This window comes from Sciurus vulgaris, assembly GCF_902686455.1.
Source record: "Sciurus vulgaris genome assembly, chromosome: 15".
Lineage (NCBI taxonomy): Eukaryota > Metazoa > Chordata > Mammalia > Rodentia > Sciuridae > Sciurus > Sciurus vulgaris.
The window spans coordinates 55770423-55791891 of NC_136476.1; the positions used below are offsets into that span (position 1 = coordinate 55770423).

The 21469-nt window shown below is 40.7% G+C and overlaps 1 protein-coding gene across 1 annotated transcript in view; it reads left to right on the top strand.

Annotated features, from left to right (window-relative positions):
• Nucleotides 1-21469, top strand: part of LOC306645603 (tudor domain-containing protein 7-like) — a 71489-nt gene that overhangs the window by 38307 nt on the left and 11713 nt on the right. Inside the window, 8 exon segments of the mRNA XM_079113510.1 lie at nucleotides 3127-3313; nucleotides 7967-8078; nucleotides 9892-10094; nucleotides 11812-11946; nucleotides 13632-13718; nucleotides 16505-16639; nucleotides 18904-19014; nucleotides 20882-21384. Of these exon segments, the coding sequence (XP_078969636.1) occupies nucleotides 3127-3313; nucleotides 7967-8078; nucleotides 9892-10094; nucleotides 11812-11946; nucleotides 13632-13718; nucleotides 16505-16639; nucleotides 18904-19014; nucleotides 20882-21384 (1473 nt within the window).

Sequence of the window (21469 nt, forward strand, 5' to 3'; positions counted from 1 at the left end):
TTTGCTAAATTTCAAAATATACAACTATTCTTATGAAAAATAATTACTAACACTTTTAAAAATCAAGATGATAAAATGAACTTGAAAAACATCAATGTCAGAAGCACCATGGTAACATTATATATCAAAAGTGATATTCAGTCCATAGAAAAAGCAACCCCCTCCCCAGACTAGGTAATATTATTCCTTCAGGGCCTGTGGTATGTAGCATTTCCTGAAAGTCAGAATAGCTAGGCAGCAGCTTCCTCACATTAGCCCTTGGACTCAGAGGTGCCATGAGCGTTTCAGTATCATTGCCTGGAAGGAGGAGTCATCACCTAAGTGGCTAATGATAACTGGAATGACAAAAAAAAGCTCAGCTCCAGACACTCACCTTGGACCTTAGAGAAACTACACAACACATGGAAAGTCCAGAGGGATTATAATTTGCAGTTTCCTGCTCAGGAAAAAGAATGGGAGCCTGTGCAGTGAAGCTCTGGAGCACCAACCCAGGGTATGGCTTTGGTTGGCAGGTGAAGAAAAGGCCGAAGCAGAGCAGAGTCCAGGTTCCTTCAGCCCACATGGCCCTTTGAGTTGAGCTGCCAGAGACTCAGGGCCAAGCTGGAAAGGCCCAAAGAAAGACCACCAAAACCAAACTCATTCTATAAAAGAAGAGCTAAAACATATAAAATCTCTTGCTTTATATGAATAATCTGAGTAGATAATGGTGTGAAACTAGTTTCTTGGGATGCTCAGATCTGAAGAAACTTTAGAGAGGACTTGTTTTATACAGGGGTAGTGAGCCTATAAAGTGTTTATCCTGGGACTGGTGTGGCCTGAAGATAAACGCAGCTCACTGAAGGCTAGCGAGTGCCATTGTGGTCCACTAATATATTGAAGTAAAGATAGTAAGGGGCAGATGGCTAACTTTTATGATTTGATGTTGTAAAGGAAACTTAACCCTACTTCATGACAGGATTCTGTGGTACCTATTACCAGCAGTCATTGGCGCCCTTCTCAGAGACCGCCCAGCACTGGTCAGTCATGATTTCTGATGTTACCAAGAAAAGGCTGGCAGGAATATGGATCAGTGCTTGGACATTAATTGAGGGCTCCACACTCTTCTAGGATAGTTAATTCCAGGGTCTTCAGATTGCTTAAACTCCTTTGTCCAATGTAAATTCAGATCCTGGAATCTGTGTTCTGCGTGCTCAGCAGGGCAGCTGGCAACTAGCAAGCACCATGGGTCATGCCTACTGTTAGGTTGACCCTAGGTCATTTGCCCCCCACCTTAAGGGTTGACAGGCCCCCCCAGACTGTACTCTGTTGTGTACCCTCTTCTTCACCTAGGCAGTCAGTAAATGGACCTGGGAAGATGGGCTCCTGGCTCATGAAGGGCCTCAAGGTTTGCTTTAGCAGAATCCAGAGGTCAAATATGGGAATTTTTGTCTCCAGACTCAGAGATTAACTTTGAAAAACTTGTAAAACTTGTCTCTATGTCTCCTTGCTCAGGTAATTTGGGGACAGTATATGACCCCATTCTTGTCACCATTCACTTTGATTCCACCTGTAACATCATCCCCTGCCCTCACCCAAGCCAGTAGCCATCCTTCTCTACTGGCTGCCACAGAGAGCAGAAGCCACCCGCATCTCTCCATACCTCCTCCTTCCCTGCAGGAGCCTGTGCCACCCAGACCACCACCTCAGGACTGCAGCCCAGGCTCTGCCCATTGAGCTCCCAGGCCTGGAGCCGTGCTACAGGGAGGCCCTTGAGATTCTAGGAAGTGGGCACTTAGGCAGAATTGCAGATGTCCCAGAGCTCAGAGTGCAGCTGCATCCCAGGCAGTGCCTTAACATTTGCGAAGCTCAGTAAATTTAAATGATAGAGTATGGCAGAGAGTCTGCAGATGTCTCTGGAGTGAATAATATGCATGTAATATTTCATTCTAAAATAGCCCTTGCCTCAGAAGAGGCCTTTTTTCCACTTTGCATAGGGCTTTTTTACAGCTTTTTTTTTTTTTTTTTCTTTCTCTCTAGTAACAAATAGGTTGACTGGCATCTTCTGCCATGTTGAAAATTACAAAGAACACATGGAAACACTCTTTAGGGAATAGATTCATAGGCTTACTTGGGGCCGAGTAAAAACTGGGGACAATACAAAGAACTGTGTTGTGGTGTACCTCAGCCTCCTCTTCCAGTTAAAAGGCTTCACCTTATGTCTAAGACAGCTCCTGTTCCATGACCCAAATTTGATTTTCTAGGTTTTACATCCTGGAATGAGACCTTTAATGAAGACAAGAAAACAATAGCCTGCTTGTGGCAGAAAAAAAGCTGCTAAATTTTAATAACATAAACTAGGACAGGGTGACTGCAATCAGTGGTGGAAAGCTGTAGAAGGGGCTGGAGCATGTCTGAAAATAATCCACCTCAGAAAGTACACCTCTTAGAGACTTTCCATAGAAGCTGCCAGCTCTTTTAAGAGTGTCAGGAGGCAGAATTGCAAATTACGTTTTGTTGTAATTTGATCACTGAATTGTGGGGAGGGGTGTCACCTTGTGTCTAGTATGTTCAAGGCTGTGTATTGGAGCCCAGGGTCCAGCATGTGCTAGTCCTGCCCTGGGCTTTTTATCTGTAGTAAAGTTTCATTGCTTTGCAGAGTTTGAGGCTGATTCAGAGATAGCCTTAGAAGGGACAAAACTATCTGCTAGATTGCCTTCTCAATAATGGACGCAGGTCTCCAGCGGCCTCAGTGAAGCTCTAGGATGACCCTCACTGAACTAGGCCTCCTTAGTGTCTCTGTTTTCCCCATCTCTTCCTCTCTTCCCTTCCTCAAGTCTTTCCTCAGCCCTGTCCTCCCTGAGGCCTCTTCTCAGCTGTTGCACCCTCTGGTTTTCTGGATGGTGGTGGAGCATTTGCCCCATGGCATGGTTGGTTGGACCTCAGTCTTGTTTTGCATGATGTCCATAATACTCTAATCTTGCTTTACCAAGAGAAGAATGTTTTCTGCCTTCCCCTCACCATTGGCGTAAGCAAGTCTGAGGCTGGAACCAATGATGGTGATAGAAGCAGAGCGACACTCAATGGATTCCTGTAGTTTTCCTCCCACTGAGTGGCTTCATTCATGTTCTCTTCCTTTTACTAATACAGGTATGTGGGCAAAGACTACTCCGCTGCTCAGGAGTTAATGGAAGACGAGATGAAGGAGTATTACAGTAAGAACCCTAATGTCGCACCAGTCCAAGCCGTACATGTCGGTCAGCTGCTGGCGGTCAATGCCGAGGAAGATGCTTGGCTACGTGCGCAGATCATCTCAGTAGAGGACAGCAAGCTAAAGGCAAGCACTGTCTGCTGTGTCAGAGCATCACAGAGACACACACCTTACTCTTTTTCAAATATAAATGTTGCTTCTCATCTTATGTCCTTTTTAATCTAATCCTACATAGTTTTCACTGGAAGTTGAAGAGGTAATATCAGTAAAAGATTATCCCTGCCTGCTTTTAAGTCAGTGGTAGTCACATTACCCCAAGAGTTTGGTAACAAAACAAATAAATAAAGCACATGCAAAGGAATACTCAGAACCCACAGTCTGATCAGGAAAAGGTGTGTACACCCACCCCCCATACTGAGCAGCCCTGTGGGCAGCTCTTCAAGGCCTAAGCTTTGAATGATCAAAGAGCTCTTTTTCTCTTCTTAGCCAGGGCTCTTGTCATTCTCAGTAGCTGCTCCTGGGGTCACCCAGTCAGTCCTCTTGGAAAGGTCAAAGGGCCCTTTACTGCCCTCCTCCATTAGCAGGCTCCTGGACTTCCAGGCCTGGCCACATCTCAGTGGTCACCTCTGCCCCTTGCCTCTTCTTTTACAATGCCAGGTCAGAGAAGCAGAACTCTTTTGCCCCAGCCTCCCAGTTCCCCACACAGTGTGCAGAGGAGCAACATGGGAACTCTGTTGTGTGGTTATCTGCATCTGTCCACTGTTTTTACTGTGTTGTGTCTTCCTTTCTTGGTAGAAACTTTATTTATTTGGAAATCATCCTTTGAATAGGGCCTGCCTCCTGGATCTACTAGGCAGAGGGGCCTCTACTTTCTGGAGAACTGCGGGGAGGAGGAGAAGAGGACCTTTTCTTTCTTGATTGCTAAGATGTTTCCTTTTCCCTAAATGGAAATGCACTTCAAGACTTCTGTGCATTGCTGTGCTGCCTAAGACCAGGGTGCCCCTCACCTCCCAGTTTCACAGTTCCTTCTACTTGGGTGGAAGACTCTCAGGCTACAAGGGGAACTATGTCTAGAGAGCCTGGGGTTCTCTCTGGATTTGCAAACAAGAAATTCCACTTCTGTTTCAGCAACTTCTATTCCACAATATAAAACCAAAATCCATTTGGCCATTTGACAATGGCCATAATCCCATGTGTACCATTGAGTGCAAATAACCCACCCTAGGAACACGCTTTGATCTACCAGTTATTCTCTGCTGAAACTCCTGCTGACACATGTTGGGAGGCCATGGAGGGAAGCTTGTTGCTTCATACCCAGTTTGTTCCATGGGTAAAAGAAGCCCTGGCTGTCCAGAAGTAAGGTCATCCAGCCTATAGCCACTTTTCCCATTCATAGAGAAATCTCAAAAATTCCTTAACCAAATCTTTACAGACACAACTTCTTAAGAAATTTGACTAACTTTAAATATCTGAAACTACAACACTGATTGGCAATTAAAGACTTATATGACCCCTGAGCATTTGACAGAAGAGAAATGAAAACCATGGGTCCCCAAAAAGTCTTGCTTTATGTGTTTGCAGCAGCTTTATTATTAACAGTACAAATGTTCACCAACAGGTGAATACATAACAAGTTATAGATAATTTGTACAATGGAATACTATTGAACAATCAAAGGAATTAAATACTAATATAAATAATGACATGGATAAATCTCATGTAAGTCATGTAAGTGACATCTAAGAACGGGTCACCTTCATCTGCAGTGATAAAATCTGAACAGTGGTTTCTTGGGACCAAAGGTAGAAAGGGGCTGGTTACAAAGAGGAAGAGGGGGCCTATGGGACAGTGAAAAGGGTCTGCCTCTTGATTATGGCAGTGTTTCTATGGACAGTTCATTGGCCAAAACCCATTAGTCTGCATACTTACAGTATCTTTTATTCAGGATAATTTGTACTTGGATAAGTTTTGAAAAAATCTGGAAAAAGCTAAGGACCAACTTGGTCCCTGGACCAGTGGAAAGCAGAGGGCACATTAACATTGCATCAATGTTTACAATAAATAATGCAGATTTTCCATTAGGTCATGCCCACTCTGTAGCCTGTATTGCTACTGAGAGCAGATTATTAGAAATAGGAAAAGGTAACTCAGTGTCTTAGACTGGCGTGCTCCAAGACAGCAGTGGTTTAGCAAGCCTGTCTCGTACCATTCCCCACCTCCCTGTGGAGCTGACAGATTTCTCTGGAGAAGCCCCAACTACTTCACAGGAGCTTTGTTTCTCTGGAGCTGCAGGTTGCTTGGCAGCAGTTACTGATCCCCTACTTGGTGTCCACTGCAAGGCCCTTGGCATGTAGGAGTAACAGAAGCCTCTAGTGGTGCTGTAAGACCTGTGGCCACTTGATGGTGCCAGAGAACCACAGACAGAGCCAGATGCCTGGACTTTGTGAACCTGCTGGTATTCATCCCAGGGCATTAGAAACTGCAGAGCAGAGGACACAGGCTGGAGTGTGGTGAGAGTCACACCGGGCCATCCAGAGACAAGTGCTTTATAAACTGTGGCTGCCATACGAGTACATGTTATCATGAATAAAAATACAAGAAAGAGGGCTGGGCAGTAGCTCAGTGGCAGAGCGCTTGCCTAGCATGTGTGAGGCACTGGGTTCAGTCCTTAGCACCACATAAAAATAAACAAAATAAAGGCATGCTGTCCATCTACAGCTACAAAAAAAAAAATTATTTAAAACAAAAAAGAAAGAAGCAAGCCACAGACATTACAGAAACACTTTGAAGAGTTTGGAGAAGGTATTCCCTTAGTCTTTTGCTATGCTAAGAATATATCCAGAATTTCCCAGGAGTCACAATCTCAGAGCATTATCTCCATTTCAGGTCTGGGAAGAGCAGAATCCATGTTGTGGGTAGTGATAGCTATTAAAGGAAGTGAAGGCTGCCTGGCTCCTGAGGTCTGTGAGAAGGGAGAACAGGTGCTAACTGAGCAGTGGAGAGATAAACTTGTGCACTTAAATGGCCCACCACCTGCTATGGTGTCCCTGCCAGCAGTTGGGCCCCCGGCAACCTTGAATCAAGTGTGGACACCAAGAAGCATTTCCCGTAGGGGACAGACCAGCCACAGCCCCACTTACCAAATGGTCCAGGAAAGAGTTAGTAGTCTCTCTGCTTCCTCTCTTTTTCCTTAGACTCGCTGCTGGAGAGAAGTTTTGATTTGTGCCGTGATCTAGGTGCCAAGAAGCTAGCTTGTTCACTTTGTTTTTCTGTCAGACCTCTGTCCCTGTTTTTGTACTTTTGTTTTGCTTCAAAAAAAAAAAAAATCATTTGCTTTAATTAGAGAAGCATACTAGGTTTTCAACACTTTCAGATTCTTTGTTATCATTCTAAATCAAAATTTAATAGTTCTACATTTTTTAAAAGGCTCTGTGTTTATATGGTCTTTGTCAACAGAAAGTTCTATATATACACTAAAAATAGCATTTAGGCTCTTAGTGATCTGTGCTAATGGTGAGGAAGAGCCCTGGAAACATGGAACTCTGTCTCAGCATGGAACTCAGGCCCAGCAGGTCTGAGGCCTTTTGCTGAGCTGGATAGTCTAATCCTGCTTCATGTCCCTGAATCAAACAGGAATACATATTTTTTCAGTGTAGAATTTCATGTTGTTTGGCCATGACCTCTTTGCTGTCACTGACAGAAGCATCTCAACCCCTGGAAGCACAGTGGCTGAGAGCAGGCTGTCAAAAGTACTGCTTTGCAGGGCTGGGGAGATAGCCCAGTCGGTAGAGTGCTTGCCTTGTAAGCACAAGGCCCTGGGTTTGATCCTCAGTGCCCCCCACCCAAAAAAAAAAAAAAATACTGTGTTGCGCTGCCCTCTCTGGGAACAACTGCTGTTACCCAAGGAACAGGAGGAAGTGGGTGACTTGAGGAAGACTTAAGACAAATCTGGCATTAGAACATTAAGGAAAATGGGGGAGGGAGAGCAGCAGAGTTGGCAGAACCAGTTGGTGTGTGCTGCTGAGACACCAGTGTCAGCAAGGCCTGGAGTTGTCCTCGTTCTACCCATTGAGGAAGGGGCTAAGTAACAGACTGGTGCCTGGGGCCAAGAGCCCTGTGTGTTAGTTAGCTTTCTGTTGCTATGGCAAACTGCCTGAGATAATCAACTTGGAGGAAGGATCTATTAGGCTTGTGTTTCTAAAAGTTTCAGTTCATAGTCATTTGACCCTATCTTGTAAGGCAGAAATCATGGCAGAAAGCGGGTGGGCAAAGCTGATCATCTTATAACAGCAGGGAAGCAGAAGAAGAAAGAGGAATAGGATAGGACAAAATTATCCCCCTCAATGACCTGCTTCCTCCAAGTAGGCTCCACCTTCTAAAAGTTTCCACCACCTCCCAGTGGCTCATTAATCTATGATTCCTCCATAAGTGGATTAATCCATTCTTTAGGTCAGAGTCCTCATGATCCAGTCACCTCCCAAAGGTCCCACCTCTGAACACTGCTACATTGGAAACCAAGCCATCAATCAACACATGTGCTGGGGTTGGGGGTGGCATTTAAGTTTCAGACTATAGCAGCCCAATGTCCTGGGTCCACTCCAGGCTTCTCCTCAGGGACTTCCAGCCTGCTGTGTGCAGACAGCGGCAGAACCACTTCCCACTGATCGTGGAATAAAATGGAGCCAGTTAAATGTATCACACTTTTTTTTTTTTTTTTTTTTAAAGTGAGGACAAAGAGCTTTGAACCTAAACATCATGGTGGTGGTTGTTTATCTTTAGGTATGCTACGTCGACTATGGTTTTAGTGAAAATGTTGAAAAGAACAAAGCATACAAATTAAACCCGAAGTTCTGTTCACTTGCATTCCAAGCTACAAAGTGTAAACTGGCAGGTAAGGTGCTTTCCAAAAGCTTGCCATTTTGATAGCTTATCACCACAGCTCTTTGTTAAATTCTGAAATCATCTCTGTATCTCAAAGTATTATAAAGTGTTATTTCTTATAAGGTTTAAATTAATGCATGTTAATGTGTTCTGTATAAGATGTGATCATTATGAAAATGTTATAATGTTTTTATTTTGTTACATATAAAATGTAAAACAAAATTATAAAATGTTTTTTTATTGTATGTAATGTATTATACTATGTTTTATTATAAGAATATCTGCTGGCCATCTGAAAGAGTTTTTTTGTCCTGATCACCCTAGTATTAAGCAGTAGAGGTCCTGTACCATGGAATTTGGTCACTTTCAATCCCATTATGCCCTGTGTCTTGAGTTGACCCCCCAGCCCCTTTCCCATGGAGATGGACTGTGGAGACGAGACAAGTATATGTCCCCCGAGCCCAAGCTGAGTTTGGCTGTAGCACTTTTGCAGGTTCTTGTATAGACAATAAATCACTGTTCTTTTCTTTCCTCCTTGTGAAAGCATAGAGGCATGTATGTGAGTGACATTATAGGTACACTTAAGGTCTGGTGGACACATTGGTCAGGTTAATGGAAATATGCATTGTGCCAGGAGGGCTTGCCCTTGGTTGAGAAAGTGATCATAATTCTCATGTGAAAATGAGCCCTTTAAGGAAATGCCCCTCCCAGTAAGGATGAGTCTTTATATCACAGGAGCAGGGTCTTACTGTGTGAGATCAACCAAAGTGTCTTCAGGACCTGTTGGAAGCCAGTGCAGCTGGTTTTGAAAGGAGCATATTAAGAGTGTAGGACAAGATTTAGGATGCAAAAGTAAAAGGTGTGAGAAAAGCTACAGGACTTTTAGTTGATGGATTTAAAGGGGAAAATTCAGAAATAGATATTATAATTAGGGGAAGTGGTGAGCTAATTTTCAGTAGTTTAATAGATGAACTTAGAGTTGTGATATGTAGGATGTATCGAATTACAGTTTTCAGAGAACCGGAAGAGCAGTTGGACTAAGACCCGATTCACCTAAACCTATGTTATGTTAAATGCTTAGTCTTTCTTCGATAAATCAGAAGGCTATCTGTATCCTCAGGATCATAGTAATGTACTGGAAGGAAAGAAGGAATGAGGAAAGAGAAAAATGGTTGTCCCAATTTCCAATAAATGTGTGTTCATTTTATAAGAAAAAAGCAATTTATTTAAATAGAAAATGGAAAACATCAAGGGGGGAATTTTAGGAAAGACATTACAGGTACATGGAGATACATTGATAGCTTCTGACATGCTCTGGTCTCTATTTTAAATGTATGTTTGTATGTAAAGTGAAGGCTGTTTCTCCTAAAGTAGAAATCCTGATTGATCATCAGTTTTTCATCTTGTTTTAAGATTGTCAGCCTTAGAGTATCGAAGGACATTCATGTACTTTAAAAACCTACAGATGAGTAAGGTAAAGAAGATTGTCGGCGGGTAGGAGGGGTTAGCGTTAGGGTTAGGGTTAGGGTTAGGTTTAGGGTCAGGGATAAGGAGGGTGGTAAGAATGGAGGAAGGAAGGACTGTATAGAGGGAAAAGGGGTGGGAGGAGTGGGGGGGGAAGGGAAAAAAATAACAGAATGAATCAAACAACATTGCCCTATGTAAATTTATGATTTTTAATTAAAAAAAAAGATTGTGAAACAAACCGTCCATATAAAATTAATAATTGGGTGGTGGATTCATAATTTCAATAGGTGATCAAAGCAGGCACAATCGGGCTCTCCATCTTAGGTGATTCTGTTAAGGCATTTGCTGTTTTTCAGGGCTGGAGGTTCTAAACGACGATTCTGATCTAGTGAAGATAGTTGAATCTTTAACCTGTGGAAAGATCTTTGCAGTGGAGATACTTGACAAGGCCGATATTCCCCTCGTTGTCCTCTATGATACCTCAGGAGAAGACGATATCAACATCAACGCCACCTGCCTGAAGGCCATATGTGACAAGTCCCTAGAGGTTCACCTGCAGGTACCACCCTGACCACTCTTGTCCTTGGTCACACATGCACCTGAGAGAAAATCATCAGAAAAGACTATTACAGATTTTAGGCTAATGATTGATACAGGCATAACATAAATAGAAAAAAGGAGAGAGTAACTGGAAGAGGAAAATCTGTCAATAGTAATTATTTCTTAGGAATGTGATTTTTTTATTTTCCAGTTTCCTCAGTGAGTATATATTAATTTTATATGAAATTACTCTGCATAAACAATAAAGGGAAATAATATAAGAGGGGAAAATTCAATCCATGAAGATAGTTGTTATTGGCTTTAACATTTTTAAACGCATAGAACATCAGTTCCCCCAAAGAAGAAAACTTTTTTTTATTTATGATTTTTTAAAAATTTTTATAGACTGCATTTTGATTCATTGTACACAAATGGGATACACCTTTTCATTTCTATGTTTGTACACAATGTAGATTCACACCATTTGTGTAATCATACATGTACGTAGGGTAATAATGTCTGTCTCAGTCCACTATCTTTCCTCCCCCACCTCCTCCCACCCCATGTCCCTGTACACAATTCAAGGTTCCTTCACTCTTCTTACCCCCTCATTACCCCCCCCATTATGTATCATCATTCACTTATCAGAGAAAACATTCAGCCTTTGGCTTTTGGGGATTGCCTTATTTCACTTAACATGATATTCTCCCACTCCATCCATTTACCAGCAAATGCCATAATTATTTTATTCTTTATGACTGAGTAGTATTCCATTGTGTATGTATACCACAGTTTCTTTATCCATTCATCAATAGAAGGGCATCTCGGTTGGTTCCACAATCTAGCTATTGTGAATTGAGCAGCTATAAACATTGATGTGACTGCTTTACTGTAGTTTGCTGATTTTAAGTCGTTTGTGTATAAACTGAGGAGTGGGCTAGCTGGGTCAAATGGTGGGTCCATTCCAAGTTTTCTGAGGAATCTCTATACTGCTTTCCAGAGTGGCTGCCCCAATTTGCAACTCCACCAGCAATGTTTGAGTGTGCCTTTTTCCCCACATCCATGTCAACACTTATTATTACTTGTGTTCTTGATAACAGCCATTCTGATTGGAAACTTTTAAATAACTCACAAAACATTTACCCTAAATAAAAGTACAAGGTCTTTAAAATGATCATTTTAAAGACCTCATAAAAACCCTGGTGGAGTGTTTTGAATAAGTAGAACTAATAATTATCTTACTACAATTTAACTTAAAAATGGCTAAAATTAAATCTCAATTATATTTTTTTTAAATTATTGAAATTCATGTATCCTGTGATTAGAAAGCCAGCTGGTCATGGGATTGGTTTTATGAGAGTTTTTTATTTTCATTTCTGTGAATGTTGCAAAAACATGCCTTATGGGATAATTCTCATTCTCAAAGAATGGGAGAAAAATAAACCAAAATTCACTACCTTTTTAGCCTTTCAGACAATGGAATGTGGTAATCTGTGCAAAATGTCTCTTTTGTGCCTGACACAAGTGATACTGGGTATTCCTTTTGGAAAGAAAAGGATCCAGTATAATTAAATGTAGTATTTTACATTTAAGATTTTTATTTGATACTGTCATCTAACTTAGATGATTTAAAAATGCAGGCTTTTAAATGGGATATTTAGGTAAATTAATACCGCTTATGGAGATGAGAACGTTCTATTCTGAAGCATTCTTGGTGTGCCCTTGGTCTGTTCCAGGTTGATGCCATGTACACAAATGTCAAAGTGACTAACATTTGCTCTGATGGAACACTCTACTGCCAGGTACCCTGTAAGGGTCTGAACAAGCTCAACGACCTTCTGCATAAGACAGAGGACTACTTCCACTGCAAGGTATGGAAGAACACCCTCCCCTCTACAGTTGGTCCTAAAATCACACAAGATTGGTTCACTACAGTGCAGAAAAAGGGATAATTTTAATAGTTTGAGGTAGAATTTCTAGAATAAGTAGAAGCCCCAGGCTTCAGAGCTTTAAGAGAAAAAAACCCTCCATATTCAGCATTTTAAAATGGAGATGATGATAGTGTGTTCCTAGGGATTGTCCTGTGGATAGTTGCTTTTCTGGTTAGCCCAGTGCCTGGTGTATAGTAAGACTTTATTTATAACATGCATTTGATGACCCATCAGTGCAGCTGCCCGTGACTCTGTGTTTGAGCCAGCTGGCCCTGCTGCTGCAGGCAAAGAAGAAACCCTGGGATTTAGAATAAAACTCCACCCTCATCTTCCTTCTCAGGCACCACTCCCTGAGCTCTCTATGGTAAATGTGTCTGCAATTTATACTAATAAGTTCCTTACCCTTTTATTCTAGTGTGGGTTTTTTTTATGAATCAGGATCTGTAGAGGTTTTAAGTTCCAAAAGTGGTTTCCTTACATCTATTAGAATGTTATAGTCATAATTCAGAATATGCTGAGATTTCCAAGTAACTAAGCCCTGCGGCCACTTCAGCCCTGACCCCCTTGCCTGGGTGTTCTTCTTTAATCTACAAGGTGCATTGGGCAACTTGGAGCTCTCTATTCAGCTTTGTATTTTAACTTTGCTTCCTGGAGGCAGAGACTGTGCCTTGCCAGTTTTCTATATCCCTTACAGTACCTAATTCAGTTGTGTATATATAGAATAAATATTACAGAATACTTGCTGAGTCAGATTGAACCTGAATTCAGACTACTGTCCATTGCTACATTATGTCTATAGGTCCATCTCCATCAGTGTTAAAGATGTCATTTGTGTGTGTGTGTGTTAAGCTATCTATTTCCAGGTAATTAAGTTTAATTTGCTAATGTATCTTGGAGAAATCTGAGACCACCAGAGAGGTTGTCCCTGTTGACTCATTTGCATGATGTCCTTATAACCTTTGGTTGTGAAAAGGACTCTTGGCATTCCCCAGGGCTCTGGTAAGCCAGTGGAGATATTGCCTTTGGAGAGAGTAGAAGCACTCACCTGAGCAGAAAGAGACATTCAAGCTAAGGCAGAAGAGACAGATGGAGACCTGCAGCTGCAGTTTGTTGGCATTTCATTGGCATGGATAATAGATATTTGTATTGATAACATTTCTCTTGTTTTGGAATTAAAATCTTATTTTTGAGTCTTAATGTTAAAAGATGGAAAGAAGAGGCCTTATGGACAGCTGGCCCAGCCTCCTCACTCTTCATCCATCCGCTGTCCTCTTTTTGTGAGATTCAGCACCCCTCTTCATGTGTAACTGATGGTGGAACCAGAGCCTAAATGAATCATGCTGACCTCTGCTAACATGTTAACGGTGCTGGTTTGTGAGCCCTGTACACTCAGGAAGAGGAAATCACTGACATCAACAAACATACAAGTGACAAGACACAAGTTCTTGCACCCCTTGTGTGTTTCACATCCACTGAGGCTTACCCCCTGGAAGGAAAGGTCTCACAGGAAGTCTGGTTACATGTGGGCAAAATAGCTCCCCAGCTCCTTGGTGTCTGTTTCTAGTGGTGTAGCAACGTGTTCTTTGCCAAGAGTAATAAAAGTATCTCATGTTTCTGTTTTGTAGCACATGACCTCTGAGTACTTCGTCTCATTACCCTTCTGTGGGAAAATCTGCCTCTTCCATTGCAAAGGAAAGTGGTTACGAGTGGAGGTAAAATCATCACTTAACTTTTTAAAAACTTATTATGAAACATTTCAAAGATACACAAATGGGTGTTTTAAAAAGGAATAAGCCACATGGACTTATCACCAGTTTATGAAAGTAAAGATGACCAGAATGATTGATCTCCCTATTTGCATTCCCTTCTTTCCTGCCTGAGAGAACTACCCGCTGAATTTGGTGTTTCTTGTTCTTATTCATTTCTTTATACTTTTAATATATTTGTATCTGTACATATATACTTTTACTATATATGTTATAGTCCTGTAAACTAGTACAAACTATATAATTCTATGGTTCTAGGTAGGATAACTATAGAAATGAATATATAGAAAGGAATATGTAGAATATGTATAGTAAAAACATAGCTAAATGAATACATTTTTAAATTTTTATGTAAATAGCAGAAAGTGTTCATTCATCTGAAACATGTTTTTTTCACTTCCTGTGTTTGTGAGATGTTCACCCCTATTAATGGGTGCAACCCTGGTCCATCTACTTTGACCCCTATATGATATCACAAAATGAATATGCCCATATTATTACTCCATTCTTCTGATGACGGACATCTAGATTACTTGTCATTTTTTTGTTATAAACAGCATTTCTCTGAACCTTCCTGTGCCTGTCTTCCAGGGTAACTACCTAGAAGTAGTTTCTGGGTACAGGAAATACACAGCTTCATATTTTACTAGATGGTGCCTAGTTGCTTTCCAAAGTCTCCTGCCCGTTGATGGTGTAGCCCTTGAGAGTTCTGGCTTGCTGGGGGAGTCTCAGACCCTCTCTCCCCCTGCCCAGGTCTAAGGCCCTGTGTTCGCATACTTTATTTCCAGTCCCTGGCAATTTTAAACTCAGTTAGAAATTTGAAAGGAGGTTACATTTTATTATTTCTACATTTTTTAAAGTTATATTTAAGATTTTTGTGGTTGCTAATTTTTTTCTCAAATCTTCCTTTCTTCTTGCCCTTCTTTCCTCCCTTCCATATCTAGTTTGCCCAATTACTAATATTGAAAATCTCAGCTTTTATGTTATTTTTCTGGGTTTTTTCTTTGAGTACTATAGAGGTTCTTAATCTAGATGCAAGGACTTCTACTTTCAGTGCCAGAGGGGTGGGGATTCCTGAACCCTTCTGTAATAATATGCAAATTTTATGTGTGCGCTTGTATTGTGTATTTGGGATAAGAAGTGTGCATGATTTTCATGAGATTCTCAAACCAACCCCAAAAAGATAAGAACCATTGTTCTATTCCTTTTTAAATGCTGCACAGAAACATTTTGATAAATTAATGTATTGATTTTCCCCTTAAGAAAACTCAATTCTGTCTGTCATTAATGCAAATGTGTCGGGAGTCTGAGCTCCAGAGTTATATGACCAGGGCTTGTGTGCCACATGCTTAGCCATAAACTTCAAAAACATGACTCACTAGAAAGAACGTGGCATTGTCCAGTTCTTAAAGCTCTGTGCTATGCAGTGTATAATGTGTAAATGTACAAATACTTTATAAACTAAAAAAATAATTTCAGACTTTTTAGAAAGAGTTGCAAAAAATAGTAGTGCGGTCCCATTTACCTTGTACTCTTCAATTGACATCTTACATGATCCCTGTATCATTTTAAAAAATCAGAAAATTAACATTAATACAGAATTCTTAACTAATCTGCAAAACTTTTTGACATTTCCAAGTTGTTCTACTAGAGTCGCCTTTCTGGTCCAGGATTCAAGTCAGGATCTACATTGCATGGTAGTTATGTCATCTCCCACCTGCAATTGCTTAGTCTTTCTTTGTCATTTGTGACTTTATAAAGCATAGCATCATTTTGTAAACACTTTCTCAATTTGAGTGTCTTCATGTTTAAATTCAGACTGTGAATTTTAGGCAAATTGTATGGCAAGTGTATGCCCAAATACTTGGATAAATTTCTGGTGTTATTTGTATTACTATCAAATTATGTATTGTCTACTTTTGAAGCAGGCAGAGGTTTGAATATTCTCTTAGCAATGGAAGAAAAAAATGATTATGAGAAGCAGATCCTGTGTTAAATGATGTATTCTTGACAGTTATACAAATAATTACAAAGTAATTAGAAGTAATTGACTCTGTGTGTCATTTTCCCATTTTGAAATTATTAATTTTGACTCTATCTTACCTGTCTAAAATTTTCTGAGTTTCAAAGTTTTTCAGTTAGCAAAATGATAAAAATTACTAGGTTTTTGGACAAAGATATAACAGATTTTTTTAATATACAGTATTTATCCACTGCAAGTACAATTTTGTTTCTGAATTTCCTCCATTCTTCGTTTTCCTCTTGCTAAGATATAGTAGTATTTTCCCTCACATATTTTGGTTTCTTTTTTTTTTTTGGTGCTGGGGATTGAACCCAGGGCCTTGTGCTTGCGAGGCAAGCACTCTACCAACTGAGCTATATTCCCAGCCCCTCATATTTTAATATTTTAGAGAACAGACTACATTGTCTAATCATCAATATTTAGTAATGTATCAAGTCATTTTACAATACATCACATTCTAGAATTAGAAAAATAGTAAACATCTCTGTCCTTATGAATTTTACTGATTATTATTTTAATGATTATTACTGATTAGGTGAATTGGAAACGATGTTGAAATCAATTCTGCTTTCAAAGAATACTTGAAAATTAAGAGGAATTTTTAATTTTGTTGCTTTTAATATGCAATTTTGAATTATATAAAATGTAATTTCATGGAAGTGTTGGTCTTTTAAGTATAAAAAATCAGCCAGTACCTTTCTCATTTCAGATCACAAATGTGCACAGCAGCCGGGCTCTTGATGTTCAGTTCCTGGACTCTGGCAATGCAACGTCTGTAAAAGTGTCAGAGCTCAGAGAAATTCCACCTCGATTTCTCCATGAAATGATTGCAATACCACCCCAGGTACAATATGTCTTAAGGCTGGAGATTTTCTGGAAGAGGTGTGGATGTGTTAGTGATCAGTTTATGAGATGCTATCTCAGTTTTGATCTTGCCAATGATTACAGTCCCTAGTTTGTAAGAAAATTGGAAATTGTCCAAATGTGATTATTTGCCATTTCAGAAGTAAAACTTAGCTGACTTAGACAGAAAGCCTATTCATGCTTGCAGAGTATTGCTTGATAAATGTTTAGGCTGTGTTGTCCAGTTAGAGGTTCCATTTTAATTATTAGATGCCAGTACCGATTGCTGTGCAGTTTCGGGTGTTCATGCTTCATCATTTTCATATGACTTTTCCTCCATACAGTTTAGTAAAAAGATTAATGTCCGCCTGTCCTTCCTCTCAGTGAATTTCAGATGATAAGGATTTTTAATTATCTTGACAAATTATTCAGAACTTTTTATTACCTTTTGGAGAAGTATTTTGTATTGAAATTAGTTATTTTTTAAAAAGGTATTTGGTATTCTGTAATTGCGAAATACCTCGACAGTATTTTCCAGAAGACACCTCCTGCCCTCAGTGTTGAGTGGATAAAACGTAGCTGTGCGTACCTCACATGGCTTTCAGTGTTTCTCTTACTCTAGTCTCCATTGCCTTTTCTAGCAACAGCTATTACACAGATGTTTAGCTCTTATTCAAACCTGTTTTCAGAATCCTTTTTCTGAGTCCTTTTGCTCAGTCATAATATCAGAGGCTGATAGACCTAAGTGCTGCTGTACTCTCTAACAGTTCTGGCCTTTGCATCTCCTCAGTGAAGCATCCATCCAGGGCCAGCCTTACTTACCTCTAAGGATTCTCTGGCTGGGAGGGCAGGGGCTGTGGCCCACTCTCTGCTGCCAGTCTGAAAGGCATCAGTAGTTTCTGTTATGCTGCAGCATGAACTGGTCCTGAATATTTTTTCTGTTAATCTTATCTGGATTTACTATTTGATAGTTGTTAAGACTACTGGCAGGGGCCACGGGGGTGGTTCTTAAAGGCCAACCAACCCAAGACTCTGGCTAACAGCATCTCCGCAAGAGGTTTAAGTCAGAGTAGCAAACTGAGGGTCTGTCAGCCAAAGCCAACTCATAAATGTTGTGTTTTGCTCTTGGCTCTTACCGTAATTTAAACCTGTAAGTTGGTTGCCAGGATTTTAAAATTAGGATTTTTTTTTCCCCACACAAAAATGCCTACTTCTGTCTTTTCTTTTGGTATTATGCAACACTGAGCACTGCCCCGTGGGTGGTGCGCATGCTTGCCCCCTTGCTAGCCCATTGGACCCATACTGCCATTGCTTGCCAGCCCCTGCAGATATTAGAGGGCCCTCTCCCTCCACCCTGAGTGACTCCTCCCCACCGCGTGCATCTGGCACTGAGAGAGCTTGGTCAGGAGGGAGGATGGGGCAGGATGGGAGGAAAAGGGAGGAAGGGAGGAACCCAAGAGGTACAAAAAGGTCACACGAGGCTGAAGGGATCCCCAAGGTCACCTTTTGCTACCTACTTTAGTCATTTTCCAGAAGCGTGGGAAGTGAGGAAGGGGGAGGTAGCTTTGGAGTAAATGAGACCTTCAGATACCTGTGAATTTCAGTGTTTCCTGTCCCCCTAATTCTGATCCTAGCCTCCTGTAAAAGGTGAGCTCAGGTACTTGGTCCCATAAGCTACTCGGGAGAGTCTGTGGAGCACTGAAACCTCTTGAAAGAGCCTTGTGGAAGCTGTATTTCCTTCAAAGAATAACTTCATTTTTAAGTCCAGCTTAGAGCACACATCTGGGTATGCAGCCCAGCCCTGTCTGCTCAGCTCTGTGGCCTTCCAGGAACTAGTTTCTCTTGAGTTGTCTCACTGTCTATAAAATGATGTCCCAGCACCTGCCATACAGAGGTGTGATGGGACGAGAAGTGCCTGGTACGAGCCCCGGCTCATAAGAGGAGTAAAGGCAATAGTAGGGACATAAATAGAACATAGCAAAGCTCAAACCAAGAGCTGTGGTTGTCGCTACCTGCCATTACTGTTGATGTCCTGTATCTTTTTTTTAAGATCTTTATGTGTTTATTTTTATGTGGTGCTGAGAATTGAACCCAGTGCCTCATATGTGCCAGGCAAGCACTCTACTGCTAAGCCACAAACCTAGCCCTGATACCCTCTACCTTAACAGCATCTTTTTGTAAGAAATAGTGCTGATATTGCTCTTAAGTGCATGTTCACTTTTCTATTGTGTGTGTGTGTGTATGTGTTGTTATTTTATTTTTCAGGCTATAAAGTGCTGTTTAGCTGATCTTCCACAATCTATTGGCATGTGGACACCAGATGCTGTGCTCTGGTTAAGAGATTCTGTTCTGAACTGCTCAGACTGTAGCATTAAGGTTAGTTATTTTACTGGCCCTGGTACTTCTAGAAAGGGAGCTGGAGCCATTGATCAGAGGGGCTCTGTTTTGTGTGGGAGAATTTTGATACTGTAAACTTGGACATTGGACATATTTTTATATGCAAAAGATTGGTTACATTTGCAGCTGTAAAATATCTCATGGTTTAATTGTTTCTTATTTAAGAAGTCATCCTGTATGCCTGATATTACTTTTAAAGGATTGATTTAATTTTTCCCATTATTAATAAGATATCAGAGATGGTTCTGTTTTACTTTTGTATCATAAGGAATTAAGTCACCAGCAGAAGGACCACATATCTCTTGATAATTGTTGCTAGTAATTAAATGTCCTCTGTTTTTTTCTTAAAGTAGAATGGATTTATAAACATCATCTGTTTATAACCTTTATTCTTAGTTTATTTAAATTTCTTATTTCACTAGCTCTTGTTTCATTTTCTCCATTTTTACATCTTAAAATGAAAAATTATGCTGGGCATGATGACACATGCCTGTAATCCCAGCAACTTGGGAGGCTGAGGCCAAAGGATTGCAAATTGGAGGCCAGCCTTAGCAACTTAGTGAGACCCTGTCTTAAAAAATAAAAAGGACTGGCTATGTATCTCAGTGATTAAGTACTCCTGAGTTCAATCCCCAGTACCACACTCAAAAAAAGGAAAAAGAAAAACCTTGTTCCTATTCGTAAGAACAGAAACATAAGATGATGTTTTCTGTTATTAACTGATGCAAATATTATTAATTTATGTAAACATATAACCACAAAATGTCCTACAAAAATGTCTACATGAAGATCTCTAAATCGTTCTAGCTTACACCATTTCCCTATCTTTATACTCCCCTAGGGTTTATGGTATATGGTTGCAAGCTTAATACCACACTGTTTTATATTCTTCACTTGTTACGTGACAGTGAGTGTTGTTTTCTCAGCTACCCCATTTTTTTCTTCGCTACTTGTTAAACTCCTGAAGCTATGGTATTCAATAAAATTTATTTTTAATGGTTAGTTTTTAAATGTATCATAAATATGCTGCCCTCCCTGCCTCTGTTCCTGCCTTTTCATTTGCAGCTCTGATAAAAGATAGATACAGCTAGAAGTGTCTCACTAAGGTAAATCACAGAAGATAATGGAAATCGTTGTTTAGTCATCTGGCCTTTGGGCAGTGCAGTCCCACTTATCAGTCATAGTATTCCCATACAGACACCCCAGCAGAAAGAAAAGAGGTGGCTAGAGAGTCGGAAGGCCTCCTGGGGAAGGTGCAAAACTGTGATTTGGCTTTCTTTTCTTCTCCCCAGGTCCCTTCTCCATGTAGACAGGGTGAGAGGTGAGGACATACACTAGGCCAAACAAGGAATTGAACCCATGGGTGTGGGGACATCAGAGCTTTTTCTTTTCTGTCTCAGTGAGGGTACACCAGCCTGGACAATGACCAGGGCTTTTGCCATCCTCATGATGATTTTATTGAGACTGGGTGATGGGCACACAGGAACTCACCATGCTGCTATTTCTGCTGTGAGTGTTTTGGAACGTCATTAATTTGAAAGCTCTCATCATGATGTATAGAACCACTTTTCTCAGTGATATTGACCTCTGTCTAGCAAAGTGATAAGGTTTTCCCAGAGCTTTTCATTTCCATAAGATTGCTGCTACTTTACAGATTATTTTGACTTGATTCTTTTTACCGTTAGGCTGTGACAGACAATTCGTCTTACCTTAAATAAAACGAATTTTAGCAAGTATTTTTTTTTTACAAAATGCTGTGCTTTAATATTTAAGATTAGTATTATAACTGCCTCTTAGAATTCAGTATTAATTTGGATTTCTTTAATTGATTTTTACATTTCCAAAGGTTACAAAAGTGGATGAAAAGAGGGGAATCACATATGTGTATTTATTTACTCCCAAGAACTTCCCTGATCCTCATCGCAGTATTAATCGTCAGATTACAAATGCAGACCTGTGGAAGCATCAGAAGGATGTGTTCTTGAGTGCTGTATCCAACACAGTCAGCTCTCCCAGCAGCAAAAATGGTAACATGCCCGTGTCAGGCAACACCGGAGAGAATTTCAGAAAGAGCTTCCCAGAAGTCATCAAAAAGCCCGTGGCAGACCACACCAGATCTTTCTCTGTGGAAGAACTGCCACCTCCTGTCCACTTGTCAAAGCCAGGGGAGCACATGGATGTGTATGTGCCTGTGGCCTGTCACCCAGGCTACTTTGTCATCCAGCCTTGGCAGGAGATACATAAGCTGGAAGTGTTGATGGAAGAGATGATTCTGTATTACAGTGTGTCTGAGGAGCGCCACATAGCGGTGGAAAAAGACCAAGTGTATGCTGCAAAAGTGGAAAATAAGTAGGTCCTGGGACAAAGCTTTTTATTCTGCTCCTAGGAAAAATGTGTAGAATAATACCAGGAATCCTTAATCTCACAGGGAGAT